Genomic DNA, 23,009 nt, shown 5'->3' with positions numbered 1-23,009 from the left:
ACGTGAAAGAAAAGGTGAGGGGAGATACTCACTGGCGCTGAGGGCAGAGTGCAATGTGTGTCCCATCAGCGAGGAGGACCCCTGTCGATCCATCAGAGACCAGGTAGCCAAAGCCGTACTTGTTGGAGTAGTCCACCCATTTTGTGACCATCCGGACGGAACTCGCCTGTTGCTGGTACCTGTGGTTCTGCTCCACTGCAGAAGGGGAGATACTGTTGAAGAACTCAGCACCTTAAAACTCCCATTTCCCCCTTCTTTTTATTTAATTAACACAATCTATTTTCATTTTCTCAAATATGGCTCAGCCGTGGTTGCTTTCACACTAAGGCTGCAATCCTATACACCAGTGTTTCTCAAACTGTGGGTCAGGATCCACTAGGTGGGTCGCGAGCCCATTTCAGGTGGGTAACACAGTTGAAGTAGGCATGCATAGGATTGTGCCGTAGAGCCCTTTTCTGCACTTAGCTGGAATGAAAATTGAATTAAAAAGCAGGTCCCATACTTTGTATAGCGTCACATTATCCAGTAACACTTCCCCTGTGGCCAAGACCTAAGACAATGCACCCAACTAAGCCTTCTTTAACAAAGTTCTCCTCCAAAACTAGTTAAGTTACCTGTTTGCAGGCCCTACTGCTAGTGTTGCTTCCCAATGATCATATTGGGAAGATTAGTGATGAGTTATCCAATCCCTATCAGTGGTGGACCTCCCCTGCCCCGTGCCCCGGGTCAAAGGTCTGAGATGGTACCCCCCTGGGATGCCACCCCCCCGGAGCTTCCCTGATACTTTAAACTGTGCTGCTGGCAAACCGGAAGCACAGTTTCCAACCGTGTTGGGAACCTTGGAAAGGCTTCTGTGTGATCCTAACAGCACACAAGGCTCCACGCCTGGGGCATTTGCCCCTTTGATTTAATGACAGGTCCACCACTGAACCCTATACTACCTGAACTCGTCTATACACCTCCCCAAGTGGATGAAACACACTGTGCAAATTTTAGCCCCCATTCTGTCCCTCCCCCCTTCACATTGCACTCCCCACATTTTCTCCATCACTCTTGTACCCCACCCACTCCCTTCACATCACCCTTATGCCTCCCTGCAAACTTCCTTCCTTCCTTCCTTCCTTCCTTCCTTCCTTCCTTCCTTCCTCCTCCAATGTTCTTGCCATTTCAAAAGGCAGAAAGGGTGGGAAGGCAGAGAGGAAGAAGGAAGGAGATAAGATTATGGAGCTACAGCAGCTTCTCTCCTATTTTTTCTTTTCCTCTCCCACCTCCTGACTTTTTAAAAGTTAGGGCGCCAGAACAAGGAGGGCAGGAGCATCACAGTCAGTGGAGCAACTGCTAGTGGTGGCCGGGCCTGAATCCTCGGTATCACCAGGTCTAATTAGCAAGTCACCCTTTGTTGTCTCTTGATTAATCAGCTTCTATTCCCACATACGGAGGAGGGTTAATTACTGGCTTACTTTCATTTTTTTCTTTTATAACAAAATAGTACTATTTTGCACTAAAAGAAGCAAAGAAAAAAATAATGTGAAAACCAGTAATTAAACTCCCCCTCCCCATGTGGGGAACTGAAGGTGTCTAATTAAGGGGTTATTTATCATTAATTTCTCAGCTGTGATCAAAAGGAAGCAATAACCAGGGCGGGCCTGCAAATCAGAAGCATCTCATTAGAGGCACAGGAGCTCCAAAAGACTTCAGTTGTCTACTGCCCCAGCCTGGACAGCTGACAGTGCAATTATGGGTTACTGGACAAAAATGGCCACAAATCAGCTCTGAAAAAATACATGACAACACAGACAAAAATTGGACTGCACTGATTTGGCAACACCGTCATTGGGATTCACCATAAAAAGTGTGTAAATTAAGGCTGGCAAATTTAGTATGGGCGCAGCCTTTCAGTGATCATGGTAGCACTTTGAATCCTGAACTAGAGAAAGAATGATCAAGTTTTGCCCCGTGGTGAACAGCAAAGGCATATCTCATGGGCAGGATAAAATGGTTGGTTGGCAAACTTCAGTCTCGAAAGACTATGGTATAAGCCTACAGCACCCGGTATTCCCAGGCAGTCTCCCATCCAAGTACTAACCAGGCCTGACCCTGCTTAGCTTCCAAGATCAGACAAGATCCAGCATGTGCAGGGTAACAGTTGCTGCATGTAAAGACACAGGGAAGACCAGCAAGACCCCAGAATCTAGTCAAACTGGTTATTTCATAGGTGAGCAGACCAAGCAGGTGGCAGATTGTAGCACCCCTCCTTCCCAGCCTCACCCAGGGGGATAGTCTTCAGGCAAGTCTGCAGCACTTGGTCAGCTTTCTCAATCACACTGCCAGGGGTCCACTTGGCATCTGCTGGAGAGAAAGAGAGGGTTGGCATGAGCAAAGCAGGGGTCGGAGGCAGAGGGGAGGAATGTTGGGTTCTCAGCTGTCCAGCAGAGACTTGGAGTCTCCAAGATTCAGCATCCAAGCAGTCCCAGCTGACTCCCAGCTCTCTGCCTCCCCTGGGTCCACTCACCCTCTGCTGCAGACCAGCTATTGTTCAAAGAGCCCTTCATGAGCAAACGAATGGGGTAATTGCTGGGATCTTCAGTGATGTTCACACTCCCCTTTTCTTCTTCCTTGGTGGGGGGGGGGAGGAGAGGGAGAAGCAACATGAATCCATGAATCCAAACGAACAGAGAAAATTAAATCTCCACATCCCATACAAACACCAGAAAGAGGGTATCCAATTTGCCTCCTCTTCTACTTCTCAGTCTTTGAAGAATCCCACCTCCTCCTTTGTAAACATATAGAACCATGCAGATACAGGTAAAGCCTGTTTATCTACGGATTTTATTTCCACAGATCTGGCTCAACATGGGTCCCCCAGACCCGTGTTGAGCCAGACTTGGCTCCACCTGAACCTTCTGAAGGCGTCCGGAGCTGTACTCCAGTCACCTCCAGAGGGCTTTCTGAAGCTTGCAGTCACCTCCCTGAGCTTCTCAATAGCTTATAAGGCATTAAAAATGTCTCTTGCGTTTTCCTCCCAGAAATTGGGAATTGCATTTTTTTGCCTCTATGAGGCATTCTGAAGCCTGCAGAAGCTGTGGATGGACACACATGGCCTCTGCAGACTTCAGAAAGCCTCCAGAGGGGACCAGAGCTTAGCTCCAGTTGCCTTTGGAGGCTTTAAAGGGGCCTCAAACTATGGATTTCTGTATCTGCAGAGTCCAAGAACGGATCCCTTGCAGATACCAAGGCCCCAGTTGTAATAATTAGTGCTTTACATTTACTACACACACATACACTCATATATTAACAGACCACTTTCATGCATTCAGGGCCTTTCTGAACAAGAACACACTTTCTTATTCTTATCTTGTTGTAAATCTCACAACCATTCAAACATCATCAAAGTGTCTCTTACCAGGCTGGGATGCTCTACAACTGGGCATTGGGGCAATCCTTGTGGCAAAGTTTCTTTCTGGGGCAAGAGGTTCACTATGTGAGGAAAGGCAGAGATGCACAGGGGTTAGGTTGTGCGCATAAGTTTTGCAGGCTTCTCTGTTGCTGGATTCATCAAGGACACAATGCTGCTTTATTCATTTAAGGGCCTTAGATTCTGCCCTTTCATCAGTGATCCACCAAGAGAGTTTATGCAGAACATTAATACAGGGCAAGGATAAAATTCAGAATAAAACAGGTGCGCAGCCCAATCCTACGGAGAATCTTACGATCCACTACTGTAAGTCCTCCTACAGCATTACAAAAGTTGCGTGCCATCACATGCAGTGAGATCACTGCCTGAAAGCCCCACAACTGTGCCTGTGGCTTCTGGACACTGTACCAGAACAGGTAAGATTGTGGATTGGGTAAGTTAGGGGCAGTTCAGGGGAGGATCTCAGCAGCGCATGCCAGCGTCTATCCATCACCCCTTCCTGACCCAGTCCCACCCCCAAAAGTGTCCTTGGACTCACACCAGCAAAACGGCTGGTGGTTGGTCTGAGGAGACCCATCAGCAATCAGGTGGCTTACGGTGGCTCTACGAGACTGTTTGGTCAAACCCCCCCCCCAAACACAGCATGTGATTGGACATCAATAGCACAGCTGCATGGCATAAACTGGTGGAGGACAGGATTGGGTCATAATATTCTGAAAACTCTGCAGATGAACAGAGGATCTGCTTCCATGGCTTGACACTGTAAAAGCTAAATTGTTTAACAAAAAATATACAACAAATACTGAAAGTGAAAAGATAAATCCAGGAGGCTTAAGGAAAGGTAAGGGGATTAAATCTCCTTCTGATCCCCCCCACTACTGGATACAGTGCACTCCTTTTCGGCATGGATGCACTAGTGGGGGAAGGGGGAAGGATAGAACCAGGGTCTTAATCTGGAAGAGATCCTATCCATGATCAGTATTTCCCACATCATATCAAATGGTGGAATTCTAGCCCACTACCAGCTCTTCATAATTACTGTACATATTTACCATTAGTCACTCCCCAAGTCCACAGGCAGCTCCTGCTCCCTCCCCCTGGAAGGGAGAATCTGGACCAAGTGAGAGAACAAACCCCTAAAGTTTTATCATTAACATCTTATACGGTACCTCGATGATAGATCCTAACTGCAGTGAAACTACTTTGGGAGCTAAACTAAAAACTGTGCATATGAGGAAACCAAGAACCCAATTCTATGGGCTCTGAGCACCAGAGCTGAGCTCCAGCACTGGCACTGGGGGGTCACAAATGTCCTTAAAGCACATCTGCGACACCAGGAGTGTAGATGGATGGATGCCGCCCAGAGCACGGTAAGAGCTCCGGGTGGCAGTGAGTGTCTTGGGAGCGGGGAAGAGGCGTTCTGTGGCAGGGAGAGTGTGGGGCAGGAGAGGTGGGACCAGTGGAGACCTGCTCCGTCATATCTTATCCTCCGTGTTGGGCTGCAGTGCCCATCACAGAGGCTCTCAAGTCTATGCTGGCAAAATAGCTGGCTCAAACTTGAAAAGCCCTATTGCAGGGCCTGGGTTTTCCCCAGGAAGAAGGCAACAAAAGTCCCCTTCCCCCGAGAAGACCTCCGGAGGCCCCAGCGGTTTTGCTGGATACAGTGGTAGTCATTTTGGTGCTGCTGCACCCAGCTATGCTGCCAGGGTTAGGATTGGGTTGTAAGACTGCAATACTGTACACATTTTCCTGGAAGAATGCACCATTGAACACAATGGGATTTGCTTCTGAGTAGACATACATAGGACTGTGCTGTATCTGTTTCAAATTGGATTCACTCCAATTTATGATGAATGAATGATACATTTATTTTTCTTTGGCTGCACCCCGACAGCTGTTTGACTCCCTTCTATCCAGGGTTTGATGGGCAATAAAAAGTGAGGTTGCCTCTGAGCACATGGAGAGCACTGTCCAGGCTCTGTATGGCTGAGATTCTGCCAAAGGAGTTTCTAGACCTGAAGGTGTCAAGTGGAAGTAGGCTCTGCCCAAAGGCACCTCTTGTTTTGGAAGGGAGTTGTGCCTTCCCACCCACCAAGCACAGATCCCTGATCTTGCACCCTCCCATACTCCACTCTCATCCATCTAAGAATACTTGTTTTAATAATACTCACCAGTTCTGGATTCCTGGCAGGGGGAGCCCCGGAAAAGAACCTTCGCAGCTTTCTGGAAGAATTTCCTAAGAGGGTTGGCAAGGGAGAAGATGGGGGCAGAATGGCATGTTCGGGAGGACAGCCTAGTAGGAGTAAAGCCCTGGTGGGAGATATGAAAGAAACCGGATTATCCCCACTTCTCAAAAATAAGCTCCAGGTTGCTAACAGCCCAGTTACTCAAGGTGAACCGGCCAGCTATAGAATGCTGACAAACAGCATAGCAGAAGAAAGCTTCACAAGAGGACTTGGGGGTAGGAAGGGCATTAGCAGAGGTGCGAGTGCTGGGTGGGTAGGGAGATGACCCATAACAGAGCAGCTGTTCAGGGAGTCCAGAAAGCAAGTGGCTGAAGAAATGTGGGGCAGAGTGAGGAGTGGGCCCCAATGGGAAAGGGGGCTGAGAGGTCACATCACTGAGGGGTTAATGACAAGACCGGAAGGGGAATGGACAGACAGGAAGTTATTAAGGGGCCAGTGAACTGCATGCAAGCTGGTCTAATGGAACTTCCATTCAGCCATCCTGGCTAATAGTTATTGAAAGATCTCTATTCTTTCTCTCCCTCCTCCATCAATTTGTCTTATCCCCTTTCCAAAGCCACCTAAACCAGTGATTGTTTACCACGTCTTGTGGCAGCAGGTTCCATAAGTTAAACATTGCATAAATAAGTCCTCTAATTTATCTGCCCTGAATCTGCTAACCATCGCTTTCTTTGGTGCCCCCAAGTTCTAACGTCATGAGTACAGATAGGAGAAAACAGTGATAAGGAAATGAAAACACATAACACCATTTTCTGCACTTTTCATTTCTGGAAAAAAAAAACCCTCAAATTTGCAAAAAAAAAAAAAGTTTTATTTGGTTTTCATTTATCATTTAATGGGGGTACATGGGTAATGACTATGGCTTAATCGGCTGACACTATACCACCTACATCTCCTACCTAGTAAACTTTTGAAGCTATTATAATTATAATGTAAATTTTGAATAGAAACACATAACACTGCTTTCTGCACTTCTGCCTTTGGAAAGCACTGAAATCAACACCACCACCACCAACAGTTTTCTCCCACCTCTAAACATGAGGGGGGGGGAGTCTTTTTATCCAATTTCTCTAAACTTCCTATCATGTTCCTCTTTCTCTAAATGCCTCTAGTTCCTTCTAGAATCTGGTGATGACTTTTGATTGAAAACAACCCCAGGAAAGAGACTCTCCATCACTTACCCCATAATTGTTAAAAACCTTTCTCTGGTATGCAAATGTGCAATACTGCTCCTTTGACCTAATCTGCTCTCTCAGTTCAACTCTCATGCCCTTCTCTGCACATGAACCATAGGAAGGCTTCCACCCAACATGGTTTCGACCATAGTGATCTCTTTCCCCAGACCTGGATGAAGAAAGGATGGTTGAGGGCCTCCTCCAAGCTAGGTCGAGCAGCTGGGTTGGGTGCCAGCAACTTTCCAATCAGCTCCCGGGCGCTGGGTGAGAGGTTGCTGGGCATGGGATAGCGCCCCTCTCGGATACACCGGTACATCTCTTGTTTGTGTGAGATCTCAAAAGGGGAGCAGCCTGTTAGGGCAGTGTACCTGGGAAAGAAAGATACAGACAGTCAGAGACATTTCTGTACAGATCCAAAAGCCTACAGTCTGCTTAGCCCTGCTGGCAGAAAGGATGGCATCAGTGCAGTTTCCCGGAAGCATCTGACTGGTCTTTGTTGGAAAAAGATGTTGGACTTTTGTCTTGATGGGCTTTCGGCTTGATCCAACAGGGTGCTTTTGGTGTTCTGGTATAATGCCTGGGTGATGTGCCCTCGTAATGTATAAAGGAGGGGCCCAGCTTCATATCAATTACTTCAGCTGGGTCTGGACTCAAGCCCAGTAGGCACACTAGCTGGGTTTGGTTCTGAAACATAGGAAGACATTGTAAGGAAGAGACTGCTCCTGGGCACTTATGGAATCCTTTGTGAATCTGCTGGTCCGTCCATCTCCAGCACAACACTGACATTAACCATTTATGGGAGCACAATTTTGCATGCTACGAAATCCCTTTCCTAAAATGGACTGTGTTTAAAATGGGGAATCTCTGCTTATGATCAGTGCCTCCCACTGTTCTCATCTGTTCAAGGCTGGCATGTCTGCCTAACTCCCTGGGCAATGTTCCCCAGGCAATCTCCCTGGGTCATGCAGTCCAAGGGGCGCATGTTGGGCAAAAAACAGAGTACAAGTGTGGGCTTAGCAGATGATCCCCTTATCAGCCAAGAGTTTGCATGCAAATGAAACTTTCATACAGAGACAAACCATTGGTTCATCTTCCCACTACCTCCAGTGGATCTCCAGGTTCTCAGGCGGAGAATGGGGTCTGGAGTCCGGTTCCCCAAGACCTTTTCAACTTCTGCGTACAGAACACATATATTGTACGCAGCATATTGTATTGTACGCCCAGTATTGTTTTCAGACTGGCAACAGTTCTCCAGGGATCCCAGGCAGAAGGTTCTCCCCAGCCCGATTACCATCCTTTTCAGTTGATGATGCCAGGGAATGAACCTTTACACAAAGCATGTACTCTACTCATTGAGCTTTAGTCTCTTTAGCTAAGAGCAGAACTGTATGTTTTTGCTCATGAATATAGAAAACTGCTTTATATAGAGTCAGGCTATAGCTCCACTTAGCTTAGTACTGTCTATGCTGGGTACTGCCTCTTTAAAAGCAAGAAGGCCTTAAGAGGAGAAGGCAAGGTGAGAAAATGGGAAAATAGCATCTTTTTGCAGCAGAAGCCTGTGTGAATGCTTGGGCCTTTCTGACTGTATGTATACTGTATGTATACTGTATGCATACTACATACTGTCCTGTATGTAGGGACTCACACAGCCATTCAGATCATCCAACCAATTCTCTCTGCCTCTGGAATTACTTACATTATACAGCCCAGTGCCCAAATGTCTGATTTGAAGGAGTGCCCCTTCTTAGCGACGACTTCAGGAGCCAAGTAATTGGGAGTCCCACAGACCACTCTATGGAGCATGAAAAGGGGGGATGGGGCATGGAGAGAGAGAAAAGAAACTGTACATAAATACAAGGAGAAAGGACAAATAGAGCTGTGGTTCAAAGCAAACCAGGTTTAATTGTTTTCATGTGGCATGGAATTCCGTAGGCAAGAGCCAACCTCATCAGGCGCAGGGCAGCTTCAAGCTGAGAATGTTGTGGGTATTAATCGACACATAGCTGGAAAACCTAACAGTAATATTGAGCATTGCTTGAAACTTGATTAGTGGAACACCAAACCCAGGACTTCAGTAACCAGTCATGTGGAAAACCATTTACTGTTTGCAATGCTTGTTCCAAAAACACGATGGGGTTTACTAAGGAGTTTCCATTCCTAAGCATCCTTTTATTGCTGTAATGGAGAAAATGTAATCATGACATCCTTGATAGGAATCCATGAGCTTGTCTTGCCAAAACTATAAGTTTGGTGATTCAAGTGCATAAGTAAAAAGTTGGGTGTATATTTTGGAAATTTAGGGCGCAATCCTATCTTGTACTGGAACAGGTAAGCTAGGAGGCTTGCGCTGTATCCAGCGCGAAATAGGGCTCCACAGTAACTCTTCCCCTTAGCCCCAGGTAAGCCACTGCAGCCCCTATGGGTCTCCTCAGGAGGTGGCACAAGTCCGAGGAGAGTGGAACAGCTTGAAGCCAAGTTGCTTGGGAACAGGAGTTGGGATCTGGCATTAGAGCTGGGTCCCAGCACCGCCTCCCTCTCCCTGCCCATCTGCCCTTGGGACTGCCCTCCTCCCACCCTAACAGCGCCCCGGAACATCTCCCTCCTGCCTCCTCCCCGCCCACCTCAGAGCCTTGTGTTGGCCAAGCTCGGCCGATGCAAGGCTCGCCCTGCAAGCTGCCACAAAGGCTGGATTCAGCCTCCATGGGCCAGCGCGTCTCCATGCGCTGGCACGGCTTGCTCTAGAGAAGGCGCAAACATGCTTTACAGCACATTTGTGACCCTGCTAGGCTGGCGCAAGTGACTTGCCACAACCTAAGTCCTACTTCGGATTGCGCTGTTAGTATTCTTCCATTTAACTGTTTCAATCTGAGTGTCAGAAACTAATAACACAGGGAGCTTTACATGTCCCCTCCCCGCTGGTGGTATCATTACATATGTAATTCCACTTTGCCCCAACAACAACCTCTTAGGATGTGAGAGGATGTGAAATATGGGGTGTATGTTCCATTTTGAACAGCATCAGACTGAGTGAAGGGGAGGGAATAATACCTGGGTGCAAACCAAAATGGGTGCCTCCAACCAACTACATCCTTATATCCTGTAAGGATACTGGAGGGGGGTATAGAAGGAAAATTAAAATAAGAGGGAAACAATAACTAGGATAATTCAACAGGGAGGAAAACTAAAACAAAACAAACAAAAGCGGAAGCAAGGGGATCAAAATGAACAGCTGTACAATGTTAAGGTGATGCCTTACATGAACACAGGAGTTCCACAAGTTTGTAACATACCACTGGGTGAATAAGCAGATCGTTCAGACTTGTCTGTAGTTTCTAGACCAGTGGTTCTCAAACTTTTAGTACCAGGACCCACTTTTTAAAATGAGAATCTGTCAGGACCCACCGGAAGCGATATCATGAATGGAAGTGACATCATCAAGCAAGACAATTTTTAACAATCCTAGGCTGTAATCCTACCCACACTTACCCAGGAGTAAGTTCCATTTACTATCATTGTCAAAAGCATATACACAGTAGCCCATTGAAAGCACAGATCTGTAACATTTCCCCAAATGCTGTCACATACCGTGGGAGCATCAAGTCTAATATATTCAAAATAAAATATTGGAATGAATGGGGACCCGCCTGAAATTGGTTCACAACCCACCTAGTGGGTCCCGACCCACAGTTTGAGAAACACTGTTCTAGACCTTAGGATTCTTTTGCTCTTGGTTGCAGACCGTCCTGCTGACCAGATGCTGCTCAAGAGCAGAAAGCTGCCAGTCTCCTCTCCACTGCCACCTCGAGTAGCCCTCTTCAGACATTCTCCCATCAGTGTACTATTGCAAGGAGGGCTACCAGACTCCCACTACACTTGCCCCACCCTTGTTGATGACACAGGTGCTTAGCCCCACTCCCACCCTGTGTGAAGTTAACTTTTATCTGCAACAACAAATTCAGAGTTTCTCCCTTTTATCAGGGAGGCAACCACTTCAGTTGGCCTCATAGATGGGCCGGCCCTGCACAGAGGCTGGGTGTGAGGCTAAATGGGGGAATCATCAGTATGGGGCAGGGCTAGGGCACATAATTCCAGGGGTCCTTCATGCAATCTCGTAAGCAGACTGAGAACTGGGGATTGGACAAGTTTCTGGAGGAAAAATCCATCAGGGGTTACAAGCCATGATGTGTATGTGCAACCTCCTGATTTTAGAAATGGGCTATGTCAGAATGCCAGATGCAAGGGAGGGCACCAGGATGCAGGTCTCTTGTTGTCTTGTGTGCTCCTTGGGCATCTGGTGGGCCACTGTGACATTATTATTATTATTATTAACAACAGTATTTATATACCACTTTTCAACAGAAGTTCACAAAGCGGTTTATAGAGAAAAATCAAATAACTAATGGCTCCTTGTCCCAAAAGGGCTCACAATCTAAAAGATGTAAAAGCAGATAGCAACTAGAAAAGACACTGCTGGAGATACAGGAAGCTGGACTAGATGTGCCTATGGCCTGATCCAGCAGGGCTGTTCTTATGTTCTTAACATCTGAAGAGCGCTAGTATGTCAATCTTTTTCCTCTCTCACCTCTACAGTCTTCTCACACTTCTGCTTCTCCAGAAGCCTGCTCACTTTCTCTTCAAAAATGAATGAATAAGTAAATGAACAATATCCTACAGCTCCAAGGAGCCAGAAAGGGTTGTCCCAGGCACCCCCAACATAGAATTACACATGCAGTTCAACAACAAAATCCAGACTTTATCCATTCAGAAACCACGGGCTCACTTGCTCCTCTTCTTCCTCTGCAACACTCACCCGCGCCTCCGGTTGGCCTGTTCTTCTCGGGTCGCCAATCCCAGGTCTCCAATTTTCACTCGCATGTTCTTTGTGATGAAAAAGTTACCTGGAAAAACAAAGCGCTAACAGTCACGTTCAATTCTGCGCATATTTGCCGAGGAGAGAAAGCCACTGAAAGAAACGGGACTTTACTCCCAAGTAAAGACTACATTGGACTGCAGTTTGAAGATGTTTCTGGCCATAGAAGTCGACACACCTGTGCAGAATGATCATCGTTTACGGAATGTAAGTTGAAGCTTATTTATTTTTATGCTATGCATTTTTTAAATGGCTGCTAGGATGGTTTTACGACATGCTGCAAACCACAGCTAAGCCTTAAAGAGAGTGACTGAGGACCCAAACCTATTCAATTTTCCAGTGCCGCTGCTGCTGTGCCTATGGGGTGTGCACTGCATCCTGTGGTGGGGAGAGGCAGTCACAGAGGCCTCCTCAACATATGGGAACATTTGTTCCCTTATCTCGGGGCTGCATTGAGGCTGCAGGGGTGCTGGAAAGTTGGACAGGACTGGGCCCTGAGTTAGTCTGACTTGGGAGCTCCATGCAATCTTATCCACACTTACCTGGGAGCAAGTCCCATTGACTATAATGGGACTTACTTCTGAGAAGAAACACATAGGATTGGGCTCTCAGATGATCAGTTTATTAATCTGGCAAAAACAGATAACATTTTAGAAGACTGGAATTCAATTGCTATGGAGGGTTACAAGGCTCTGCAGCCTTCATTATAGATCTTGGTTACTTAAACATAAAAGTCTTCCTTTCTTATCTTTTTGGACAAATAATTGCTCTGTTTATGCTGCAAAGTGTGATGAAAGGCACATGATTTATCTACGAGACTGTAGAAAACATTGAGGCTCAGTTTGTATATGTGAGAAAGAGAGATTGCACGCCACATGCAGGCTAAATAAGAACTGCATTCCCTCTGCTGGATCTGCACCGAGTTCTGTCTGCATTCGTGCGATGAGGTCACCATGCAGGCATTTACTCGGACACTGGAGCGACTGAGGCTCCTCTACCCTGAGACAGCTGGCTGTGCTGCTGTGTATTTTTAATCGCACTACAAAGCTCCAGCAGCCCTGCAGGGTCCCAGGACAAAGGGCAAATCTGGGGCAGTGGGTGATTCATTTCTCCTGTACCATAACATGCGCACGTGTGAGATTTAATCTGCACCCATGACAAGGTGCTAATTTCTCCAGGTGATTCCAGCAGAGCCAGGACCTGCAAGTCCTTTGTACTCCAGGTTTCAATAATATCACATTAACTAGAATGCTGATGTTTGATGCTGCTCAAGCCACAGGATGAAAGTGGACACTGTGTTGACCCCTCTCCGATTCTATGTTGGAACTTGGGTAGCCCAGTCTTTGGCCTGAGAAACAGCAAGCAGGCAATGACAGACAGACAGGCAGGGAGGCAGGCAGGCAGACAGACAGACAAGGGGCAGTAGGTTGTGGCATTCAAACGAAAGCACACAGTGCTGAATTGATGTAACTCACTGCCATAGGATATAGTGATGGCCACAGACTTAGTCAGAGGTGGAATGGATTTAGTCTGGTGCCCAGACAATGTCATCATGTGACATCATGTGACTGTGCTGTATTACTAAATACAGCAACTGTTACCCTGCACAGGCCTGATCTTGGAAGCTAAGCAGGGTCAGGCCTGGTTAGTACTTGGAGGGGAGACCGCCTGGGAATACTGGGTGCTGTAGGCTTATACCATAATCTTTCGAGACTGAAGGTTGCCAACCATACATGTGACATTGTGCCACATGATGCCACTTCTCAGTTCTCCCCTGAAGAGGGGCACTCACTGCAGTGGCTTCGCACTCCCCTTTCCTTCACTTATGGAGGCTCCCTTGAAGGGAAACCTTCACAGGAAAAGGAAAGGAAGACATGAAGCTGCCAGCGCCTCCTCCATAACTAGGGTGGAGCCTGGGGGCAGTCATGCACCCCCCCTTGATGAAGTACCTGGAGCAGGTGCTCCTCAGGCTCTGCCCTAGTGATGGCTCTGGTCTTAGTTAACTTTAAAAGGAAATTAGTCACATGCACAGAGGAGGAAACAAACCATGGCTATTAGAGCCGCAATACGCAGTCCTGTGCACATTTACCCCACTAGAACAAGGTCAGGTGTATTTCAGAGCAAATGAGCAGAGGATCATCAAGGATCCATTGTTAGACATGCTTCTGGATTCACACTGCGGCCTTTGCTACCTACTTAATTTGAGGTCCCGGTGGATGATCCCTTGTTGATGTATGTACTGCAGACCGGTGATAATTTGCTTCAGATAAAACCGAACCTCCGGTTCCGTCAGCGTCTTCCTGGCTTTCAGAATGTGGGCCAGGGACTGCAGATGTGTGGGACAGAGCATGGGGAGAGAGAAGGAACATGACTTCAGAATCCTAGAGAGTCCAAAAGGACTTGAATGGACTTGAATGGAGCAGTCACCACTCCTCTCCACTGTGGGAGGTCTTGCTTAGCCTCTAATATTCCCACCAAATGTTTGCTCAGCTAGTAGCCACAACAGCATGGTAGAACCTCCAGATGCAGATGCACTCCTCTGAATAAAGGTCCTACAATCATTTTGGGCCTATAGGTCATCTGCTTCAGGAGTTCATCCTGAACAGGCAGCTTCCTGTGCACTGGGCAAACCAGCCAAATTTAGAATTTGGAAACACAGGAAAATTAGGAAGAAGTTTAGCAGCCAAAATTCATCTCCTCCCTACCCCCACGTGTTGCAGAAAGCAGTATCTGTTGAATTTTCAGTCCCCTGTTAGACCTTTACAGACACAGAAACACAGCCGAGGGTGGAGAGCTGGAGAGTTAACTTGGGTGACAGTGACAAAAACAAAATGTACAAATGAAAGATGTTTACAGGCCTGGATTAAGAGTTGCCAGCTTTTCCAGCAGGCCACTCTTTCATGCCTTCATTCACAGGAACAGGCAGGTGGTTCTGCTTGCTTCCACCCACTGATTCTTGCAGCTTAAGCTGCAATGAAAGACACAGGAGCTTGCATGGTTAGGGTTTTCTGGTCAGTTGGCACTTTGGCCTCAACCAGCAGGGCTCTTTTGATGTTCTTGTTCATTCACTCATTAGGCATTACTTGAGGGAGAATGAGAATACAGTATTCTCCTGGCTCAGCCTTCAAGCTCCAGCCCCCCTGCTGCCGTCACTGCTGTTACTTGGCTCTCACCTTACGGCTACAATATTCCAGCACCATATAGATATTATCCTGGTCAGCAAAATGCCTGTGGAAGCCCACGACATTTCTGTGCTTGAGCTGGCTGTGCAGTTCAATTTCACGTTCAACCTGCAAATGAAACAAACAAAAAAAAGATTTTTCCAGAAATTTTGGGCCTGCGCAGACAGAGAGAGAGAGAAAGTTGCAGGGCTCAGGTGCTGGAGTCAGCTAGAACTCTGCAGTGGTTGGAGAAAGACCTCCAAGGACATCCAGAGAGAGAGAGAGAGAGAGAGAGAGAGAGAGAGAGAGAAACAAAAATGACAATTCACTGTTCTTCCTGTGGTAAAGAATATGCAGTTTGGGTGAACTGATCCTTGGGACCTGAGGACATCAGGGACCTGGTGCATATATAGGAAGAAGCTTCGCCTCTGGATTCGTGAGCACTCAAGCAAGTCTCTTGGGCCCTGATACCTCCTCCTGCTGTTCAACATCCCAGACAAGTGTCAGAGCAGAGCTGGACTGTTTCATGACACATAGACCAGCCCAAGACCCAACCTCAGGCAGCATGCCAAATGCTGCCCCCTTCCTTAATTATTTGCCAGCCTCTGCTCCTCCCACTCTCCAATGTTCCAACTCAACGTTCTTCAAGCAATGTTCTTCAACATGGGGGTAATGGACGGCAGCTCTAGGAAGTTCTCTAATTTGCCTGGACTAGATGGAGCTGGTTTCTGAGTGGGTGTGTGACATTTGCAAGATCCACCGCCCTCTCCCCAAAATCTCAGCTCACCTTCCCTCTGTTGTCCAGTTTAGAGGCCCGGGACTGTGAGATGACCTTCACAGCATAGACTTTGTTGGTGGACATGTCTGTGAACTTGTAACACCTTCCAAATGCTCCCTGGGGAAAAGAGGGGAGAGTGATGGTCATGAATCAGGACAGGGGTGGATTACATCCCATTAGAAGACACGAATGGGCTGTACTACCCTTGCCTTAAAAGGTTAAAAAAAAATAGAAATACCCTAGAACCCAATCCTATGCATGTAACGTGGGCCCTCAGTATCCATGGGGGATCCACAGGACCCCTTATGGATACCAAATTCTGAGTATAACGAAATTCACAGCTGTAGGGCCTCAGAACACCACCAGCTATGACCAGAAGTCGCCATGATGACCAGAAGAAATGATTTTGTAAAAAAATTACATTTATTTTTTGTTTAGAAAAAAATTCAAAAAGTAGATTACCCCTTAGATGCAGGCAGCGGCATTGCAAGAGAGGGTGCAAAGCAATGCATTTTGCCGGGAGCCTCACTGCGGTGTGCAAGCGGCCCCTCCCCTTCAGAGCCATTTCGGGTGGGGGAGCAAAATGGAGGCATTCACCTCCATTGTGGTCCCTCCCATTTTAGGAACATAAGAACAGCCCCACTGGATCAGGCCATAGGCTCATCTAGTCCAGCTTCCTGTATCTCACAGCGGCCCACCAAATTGCCCTGGGAGCACACCAGATAACAAGAGACCTCATCCTGGTGCCTTCCCTTGCATCTATTTTATTTCTTTTCTGGCCTTAGAGGCCTGGGCAGGAGGTCTGGTCTAAAGGGTTGAGCCTCCATTTGCCTGAAGATAACATCCGAAGGTTGCCAGTTTGAGGCCACCGGCACCGTGCGACCTTGAAGCAGCTGTCAAGCTGAGCCGAGCTATTCCATCTGCTCTGAGCGTGGGAGGATGGAGGCCAGAATGTGCGACCACATCAAGAAAGAAACATCTGAATGTTGTGGTTTCTTGAAAGATAGAAACCTTCTTTCAAATTGTAAAAATCCCTACGGGGATTTAAATAGCCTGCCTATGTAAACCGCCTTGAATAAAGTCTAAGGAGAAATCTGAGGACCAAGAAAGGCGGTATAGAAATACCTGTATTATTATTATTATTATTATTATTATTAGAGGGATTCAAACCACCAATCTCTGGCTCTCCAGGCCAGAGCCTCTATCCCTTGAGCCATTTTGCTCCGCCCTCTATCTATGCCACTGGGTACAGGGTCCAAATGGCAGAAAGCCAACCCTAGTTGTATATGTTTTTTTACTATCTTTTGTTGGTGGAGGTGTATGCAAGTTTTAGAATCTTACAGAACTCCTTTGTCAGGTAGTTGTGCATGCAGGTCTTCTGTGACACTCAAAAACTTCCATATAACCTAACCAATAAAATCATAATGTCCTTTCACTTTATTTCTCCGATGTTGATTTGTTAATGATTACTGGGGAGAAATAAAGGGAGGTCTCTCCAATCCAAACCTTGAGAGTTTTTAAGGAGAAAGAGATCAATACTCCATGGACCTCATGATGAATCTGGTGGTCCTACTGAAAGTGGTTATTTTATAAAACAAAACAATAACCAAAGACCTTTCTTGAGAATCAGGCAAACAGTTAAAAAGAAATGCTGCCTACACAATCCTGGTGGGTGAAAATGTCAATTTGAAAGCAAATTTAAATGACAATTTGAAAGCAAATTAAAAGAGATCACGCTAACCCCCCCACCCCACCCCAGGGATTCCAGGGAATACTCCATGGCATAAAAGATTTCATTTTCAATGAAAAATTATGTGTATCATCAGTGAATTAGTTATGATAGCCAAACAATCTAGCCAGTGATAGCCAGTGACAATCTACCTCTCCGTACAATACGTTTTGGGACCAGACAGATGAGAGCTTTTCATGCCCAACTTGTGCACTTCTCGGAAAAATCCGGCTGGCTGTGGTGGGAAAATGTGCTGACACGGAGCCCAATGTCTACTCATGTCTACTCAGAAGTAAGTTCCATTGCAGTCAATGGGGCTTGCTCCCAGGAAACTGTGGATAGGATTGGGCTGACAATGAGCTAACATCAGTCTGATCGCAGTGGGTTCTTCTTACACTCACTTGAAAGGATTAGACAGGGCCATAATAAACTGGTCCATGGCCGTCTATCAATTCTGACAGCTAAGGATGGAACTTCCATTACAAAGGCAGTTTGTGTGTCACTTAGTGGGGACCAGGGAAAGACCACCAGCCCCTTCACACTCTTCTTGCAGGCTTCTTGTCTTTGTGATCCTTAAACACAGAATTCCTACCATTACGGTTTCATATTTATATACTGTATATGTTAGTTACACACAGGAAAGCACACTGCCCTGAGGGACTTACCAACTATGTCATGTGAGCACAGCAGGAAACTGAGGTAGGTTGGGGGAAATCAGGGACTGAAAAAATGAGTCTTTTTTTAGGTCTCCTCCTGTGACTTGGCAGAGGACTGCAGGAGACTCTGCTCTGGCTCCATGCCCCGTAAGCACCTTTTTTTGCAGAACAATCACTGCTGTTTCAGTTTCTCTTGGCGCCTGGCTAGTACAGGTTAGTCCTGCCTTCATGGAAAGGAGTTTAGAGAGCTGACCTTTAGGATCTTATAAGGATCCTACACTCACTTACCTGGGAGTAAGCCCGCTGAACATAATGGGACTTCCTTGGAGAAGGCATGCCTAGGATTGCAGTATGCCAACCCAAGGCCTGGTACAAACTAGAGCCCATTGTGGTGCTTCCCAGAACATGACGCTTTGAGGCATACCACTGTCTCTGCGAATGGAGTTTCCATTTGCTATTACAGATAACAACTGCAGAGACCTTTCCTTCTCCATATATTAATTCTCTGTTAAAAGAACATAACCAGAGCCGTGCAGGATCTCACCAAAGCTTCATCTAGTCCAGCATTCTGAGCTGGAGGGCAACAGCCCCCCCTTCGGTTTGTGTCCAGCCACCAGTATCCAGAGGTTGACTGTCTCTGTGCATGGAGGTTCTATTTCACTATTACAGCTAATATTAAGAATATTACAACAAGATTGTCTCTAATCTCCTTGAAAGTCATTCTAAGCCAATGGCTTCCCCCACATCCTGTGACAGGGAGTTCCATAAGTTCATCATGAACCTTCTGCTAACTCTCTTTTCCAGGTATGGTACTCCATTTTAAAAGACATTCAGAGCAGGCAGCTCTGCAGGGAGATGCTGCTCTCCCTCCTGCTGCAGGAAGGTGACTCTTGCACCTGGACGGTACCAGAGAAGCATCTCCTTCCAACTGGCTGGTGCTCCTGTGACAGGGGCAGGTGGCAAACTTTCTAAATAACCAAGATGCTGATTCCACAAGAGTGGAGAGCCCATGAGGAGGAGTCCTCTTTCGGACTCAGAGACTTTGGGTTCTGACTAGCCCAAGAGGAGTGTGCGGAGAGATGCACAGAGACTTTTGAGGACTGTGAAAAAGAAACTGCAAAAGCTGGAATGGAATCATGCATGTTGGAAGGGAGTTGCTTAGGAGGGGGGAGATGGCTACAGCCTGAAACCATGTGGCACTAACACTCCTAGAGGAGGGGCAAAACACTAAGTTTTGCAGGCTCCTGAACACTGGTGTAGTGGACCCTCCCTCTCACCTTCAGAGCCATTAGCAGCCACCAGTGGCTCTGAAGGTGAGGGGAAGGGTCTGCTTAACATTGGCGTTTGGGAGCCTGCAAAACTTAGCATTTTGCACCCACCCACCCCCAACACCAGTGCCACAGGGAAGAGCAAAACAACAGACACTGCCTGTCTCCCCCCAGAATTTTCCTACCCATATTAAAGTGGTTAGTCCCCCTAGGACCCCTTACAACCTCACGGCTATTACAAAACAGAGCGGCCAAAAAGAGCTCAGCAGGGCTGCTCCACAGGGGTCGCCACAACTTGTTCCTTGGCAGTGCTCCTGAACTGCTAATAGCTCCACAAGGGAAAGGAATGCCAAGAGGGGCAGCTTTCTCCTGCACGGATGATGCAGTGAAAGACCTCACCTGTTGGGTTTCTGCTCTTAAAGGCCAAGGAATCCCACCTGGATAAAGGTAATGAAGAATCTAAGCTGGGGTGGCCAACATTTCAACTGTAGAGCTCCTGGACCTTTAACAATTGTGTCGAGGCAGGAATTTCAGCAGGTGCAGCCTGTCACCTACGAGATGACACAGATGACAAGCTGCACCTGCTGAAATTGTCTTCTGATCTAAGCCCTGCTGGATCAAGCCCAGGCGGGCCCAGCAAATTCAGCATCCCTTTTCCCATGGTGGCCAGACTTCACTGTGGTCTGGGGAACTCCAAAGTGACCCCCCTGTAGTTTGCCACCCAGTATAAAATATTGAGCAGTAGATTGTACTGTTTGCCAGGAGCTTCTGTTTTGCTGCCCTGGCTAATAGCTGTGCCGGCTGCATCTAGTTCAGCATCATTTTTCCTACTGAACATGATGATGGGTTTCTCCCCTTTCTTGCCCCCAGCATAGGTATATAGAGGTAGACTGCCTCTGCTTATGGAGGTTCCATCCTTAGCTACCCATAGCTGACAAGTGCCGATAAGGCATTTTGGCAGGAATTTGATAACCCTTTGTAAGCATATACAAGGAATCCTGCTGGATCAGTTCAACTTAGTCTGGACAGCCTGTTTCCAAAAGCAGCCAGCAAGACGTCCCAATATTGAGACTAAAAGCAAGGCAGGAAGGCCATAGTTCTTTCCTATCACCTGGCATTCAGAGGTAGATTGCACCTGCAAGTGGAAGTTCTATTCTTAGTTCTCCTGGGGAATGCTCATGGTTAGACCCTCCATGGGACTTTGGAGACTGAGTTTGCCCTCCAAATTACAGGCCACTATTCACTCATTGGTTGGTGTCCCGAGTGGGCTGACTATAACTACCACACCTTCACCATTTGTAACTAGTCTGGGCATGTTCCTTCATCCTAATCCTGGAGCAAGGCAAAGAATCAAGGAAGAGGCTGGCCTGGTGGAGCTTCCCTGATTCAGATTTGTCTGGCCTCATCAGAGTAGCCTCTCCCTGGGATGGTGTTTGCTGGAAAAAAACCAGGATGGGGTGCAGAATTCCTGGGTGTGGAGGAATAGCTTTAAAGAGAAAGGAGGGGCTGGGAATCAACCCTCCCCCCAACTTCAGACTAAACCAGGGGCAAAAAGCTACTGTATCTGTTCCAGCTGCACAAATAATCTCTTTGTACCATGCTAGGATGAATCCAGACTAATTAACCCTTCCTCATAGAATAGAATACTACAGAGTACTATACTAACGGCATTTAGCCACATTCCTCTTTCCTTGCTTACCTCCTCTTCCCTTTTTTCCACATAGTCTATTTGAGATTGGGGGCTCCTGGGGGCAGAGAACTGTCACTTTTGCCTACTAAATTCTGTCAAGCAGCCAGGATACCTATGGCATTCACTATATGTAATCTTTCTTTCTTTCTTTCTTTCTTTCTTTCTTTCTTTCTTTCTTTCTTTCTTTGGGGCTGGGAGGAATGTATTACAAAACACTGAAATGCTCAGTTGGAAAGGTCATTCCTTAAATGCTGGAAAAGAGGACGAAATTCCAATATAAGCGAGAAATCCCAGAGCGTTTTCCTGCCTGGGTGTAGCAATTGGGGTTTCCAGCTCTGCCATACAAGAGTGGATTAAAAGGGGGAGAGGATGGTTGCAGTGTGTGGGTTCCCCCCCCCACCCTGGAGTGGGTTCCCCCTACCCTGGAGTTTTATTCCAGCTCAAGAGGGTGGGCAAGAAAGGGGTGGTGGGGTAAGGACTAACTAAAGGTTCTCTTTTCAGTCCTGGAAGGAAAGGAGACTTCTAGTGGACTAGTGGAGGGCTCTTCACCACTTTGCAGAGTGACCTTGAGTAGCCCTTTCACCTTGTGCCTCAGTTTCCCCCAACCACCAACGAAGGTTCCTTGGGCTACTCCAGGGTCCTTCTCTTGCTTCCACTTGAGCGACATCACTGCACAGTTCAAGCAAGCACCTTCAGTGCCTACTCAGAATCGACCCTCTGTTCTTTACACTGAGATCATGTGCAAAGCACTGAAAGGGGCAAAATTCAGTCCATGGCCTCTGTAGGAAACTAGCTTCCAAGATAAGCAGATGCAACTGAAACAGGAGCAAAGCACACTTGCAGTCCACAATGCAGAAGGCAAATCAACAATATCATGGATCATGTTTTTAAAGAGCAAATATATGTATACGGTACTGTATGTTTACCTTTCCCAAAAGCTGTCCTCTCTTGTAAAGGGTCCCGGTGCCTGGATCCTCTATGAAATACTTTAAAGTCTCCCCCTCTGCTTTCCTCTGGGCAGCATAGTCCATCCTGCCCATGCCCTCCTCCTCCTCCTCCTCCCAGCTTTTCGGTCAATTCATATGCACAAGTGTGCCCCCCTCCCCTTCCTGCTTCCTTCCAGCTGCTCACAGGAGTGTCTGGCCAAACAGGAGCACATGCCAGGGCTACTTATAAGACAGGGGGGTGGGGACCCTGAAGGGCCTCCCCTGCTCTGCCCACGCCTTGCCAAATGGGCTGCCGGACTGTGAGGAAAGCAGGATCTGTGGAAAGAGAGAGAGGTAGCCATGGGGAAGATTGTGCTTTGCTCAGCAAACTGCTGTAAGAATATAAGATTGTGATTGGGGAAGCAAAAGGGTTTTTTTTTTCCTCTCCTTGCTATGAATACATATACTAATCCATTATCCTGAACCCTACAGTGGCAAACTAGATGCTTCCAGGAAGACCCCAAGCAGGGCATGGTGGTGATGGCCTTCCATTAGTTCTAGCCCTTAGCACAAAGATAGACTGCCCCTGAGCAGGTATGCTCCAGTCCAGAACTAGAGCAGAATTTTCAATTCCCCTTTAGTGAAGAAGGGAAGCAAAGACCTGGCAGGTTGTCTGAGCGTCTGCACCAGGAGGAAGAGAAAGCAGGGCTTTTCCTTTCTCTTGAGTTGCCCCTCAGTGGAGGCAGTGGACTGGATACATGGAAGATGATGAGGATCTAGTGCAGGAGGAAGGCGATTTCTTAAGAAACAAAAACATTATCGCTGTGGGCAGAGATAACTTGGTTTGTTTTAATTCTAACAAAGTACGTCGTATGTTTATTGGTCTTTCTTTTTTTAAAAAAGCTCTCTTTTGAAAATTCAAATTTTTTTTAAAAAAGAAAGACCAATAAATATACAATATACATCAGAATTAAAACAAACAGCAACTGTTACCCTGCACATGACCGATCTCATCTGATCTCGGAAGCTAAGCAGGGTCAGGCCTGGTTAGTACTTGGATGGGAGACCACCTGGGAATACCAGGTGCTGTAGGCT

At 47.0% G+C, this 23,009-nt stretch overlaps 1 protein-coding gene and 1 pseudogene across 2 annotated transcripts; one reads left to right on the top strand and one right to left on the bottom strand.

Annotated features, from left to right (window-relative positions):
• Positions 1-12: 12 nt before the first annotated feature.
• LOC136659413 (inactive serine/threonine-protein kinase PLK5-like) lies at positions 13-22,119 on the bottom strand. 2 transcript variants are annotated; one of them, XM_066636573.1, is made up of 12 exons: positions 21,915-22,119; positions 15,655-15,762; positions 14,880-14,996; positions 13,903-14,032; positions 11,647-11,734; positions 8,533-8,628; positions 7,006-7,204; positions 5,587-5,725; positions 3,404-3,477; positions 2,513-2,615; positions 2,269-2,349; positions 13-195 (listed from the first exon to the last, which is right to left on the bottom strand). In XM_066636573.1, exons 1-12 carry the CDS (start codon positions 22,026-22,028, stop codon positions 29-31), a joined length of 1,416 nt encoding a protein of 471 aa, XP_066492670.1. In that variant the 5' UTR covers positions 22,029-22,119; the 3' UTR covers positions 13-28. The 2 variants fall into 2 exon arrangements, with proteins under 2 accessions (XP_066492670.1, XP_066492671.1); XM_066636574.1 differs by having other exon boundaries at positions 2,269-2,346.
• A 770-nt stretch (positions 22,120-22,889) lies between these two features.
• On the top strand, positions 22,890-23,009 carry LOC136659672 (5S ribosomal RNA; annotated as a pseudogene).

Source organism: Tiliqua scincoides, chromosome 8 (genome assembly GCF_035046505.1).
Source record: "Tiliqua scincoides isolate rTilSci1 chromosome 8, rTilSci1.hap2, whole genome shotgun sequence".
Lineage (NCBI taxonomy): Eukaryota > Metazoa > Chordata > Lepidosauria > Squamata > Scincidae > Tiliqua > Tiliqua scincoides.
The sequence above is the reverse complement of the archived record's forward strand: the minus strand, read 5'-3'. Positions and strand labels throughout refer to the sequence as shown.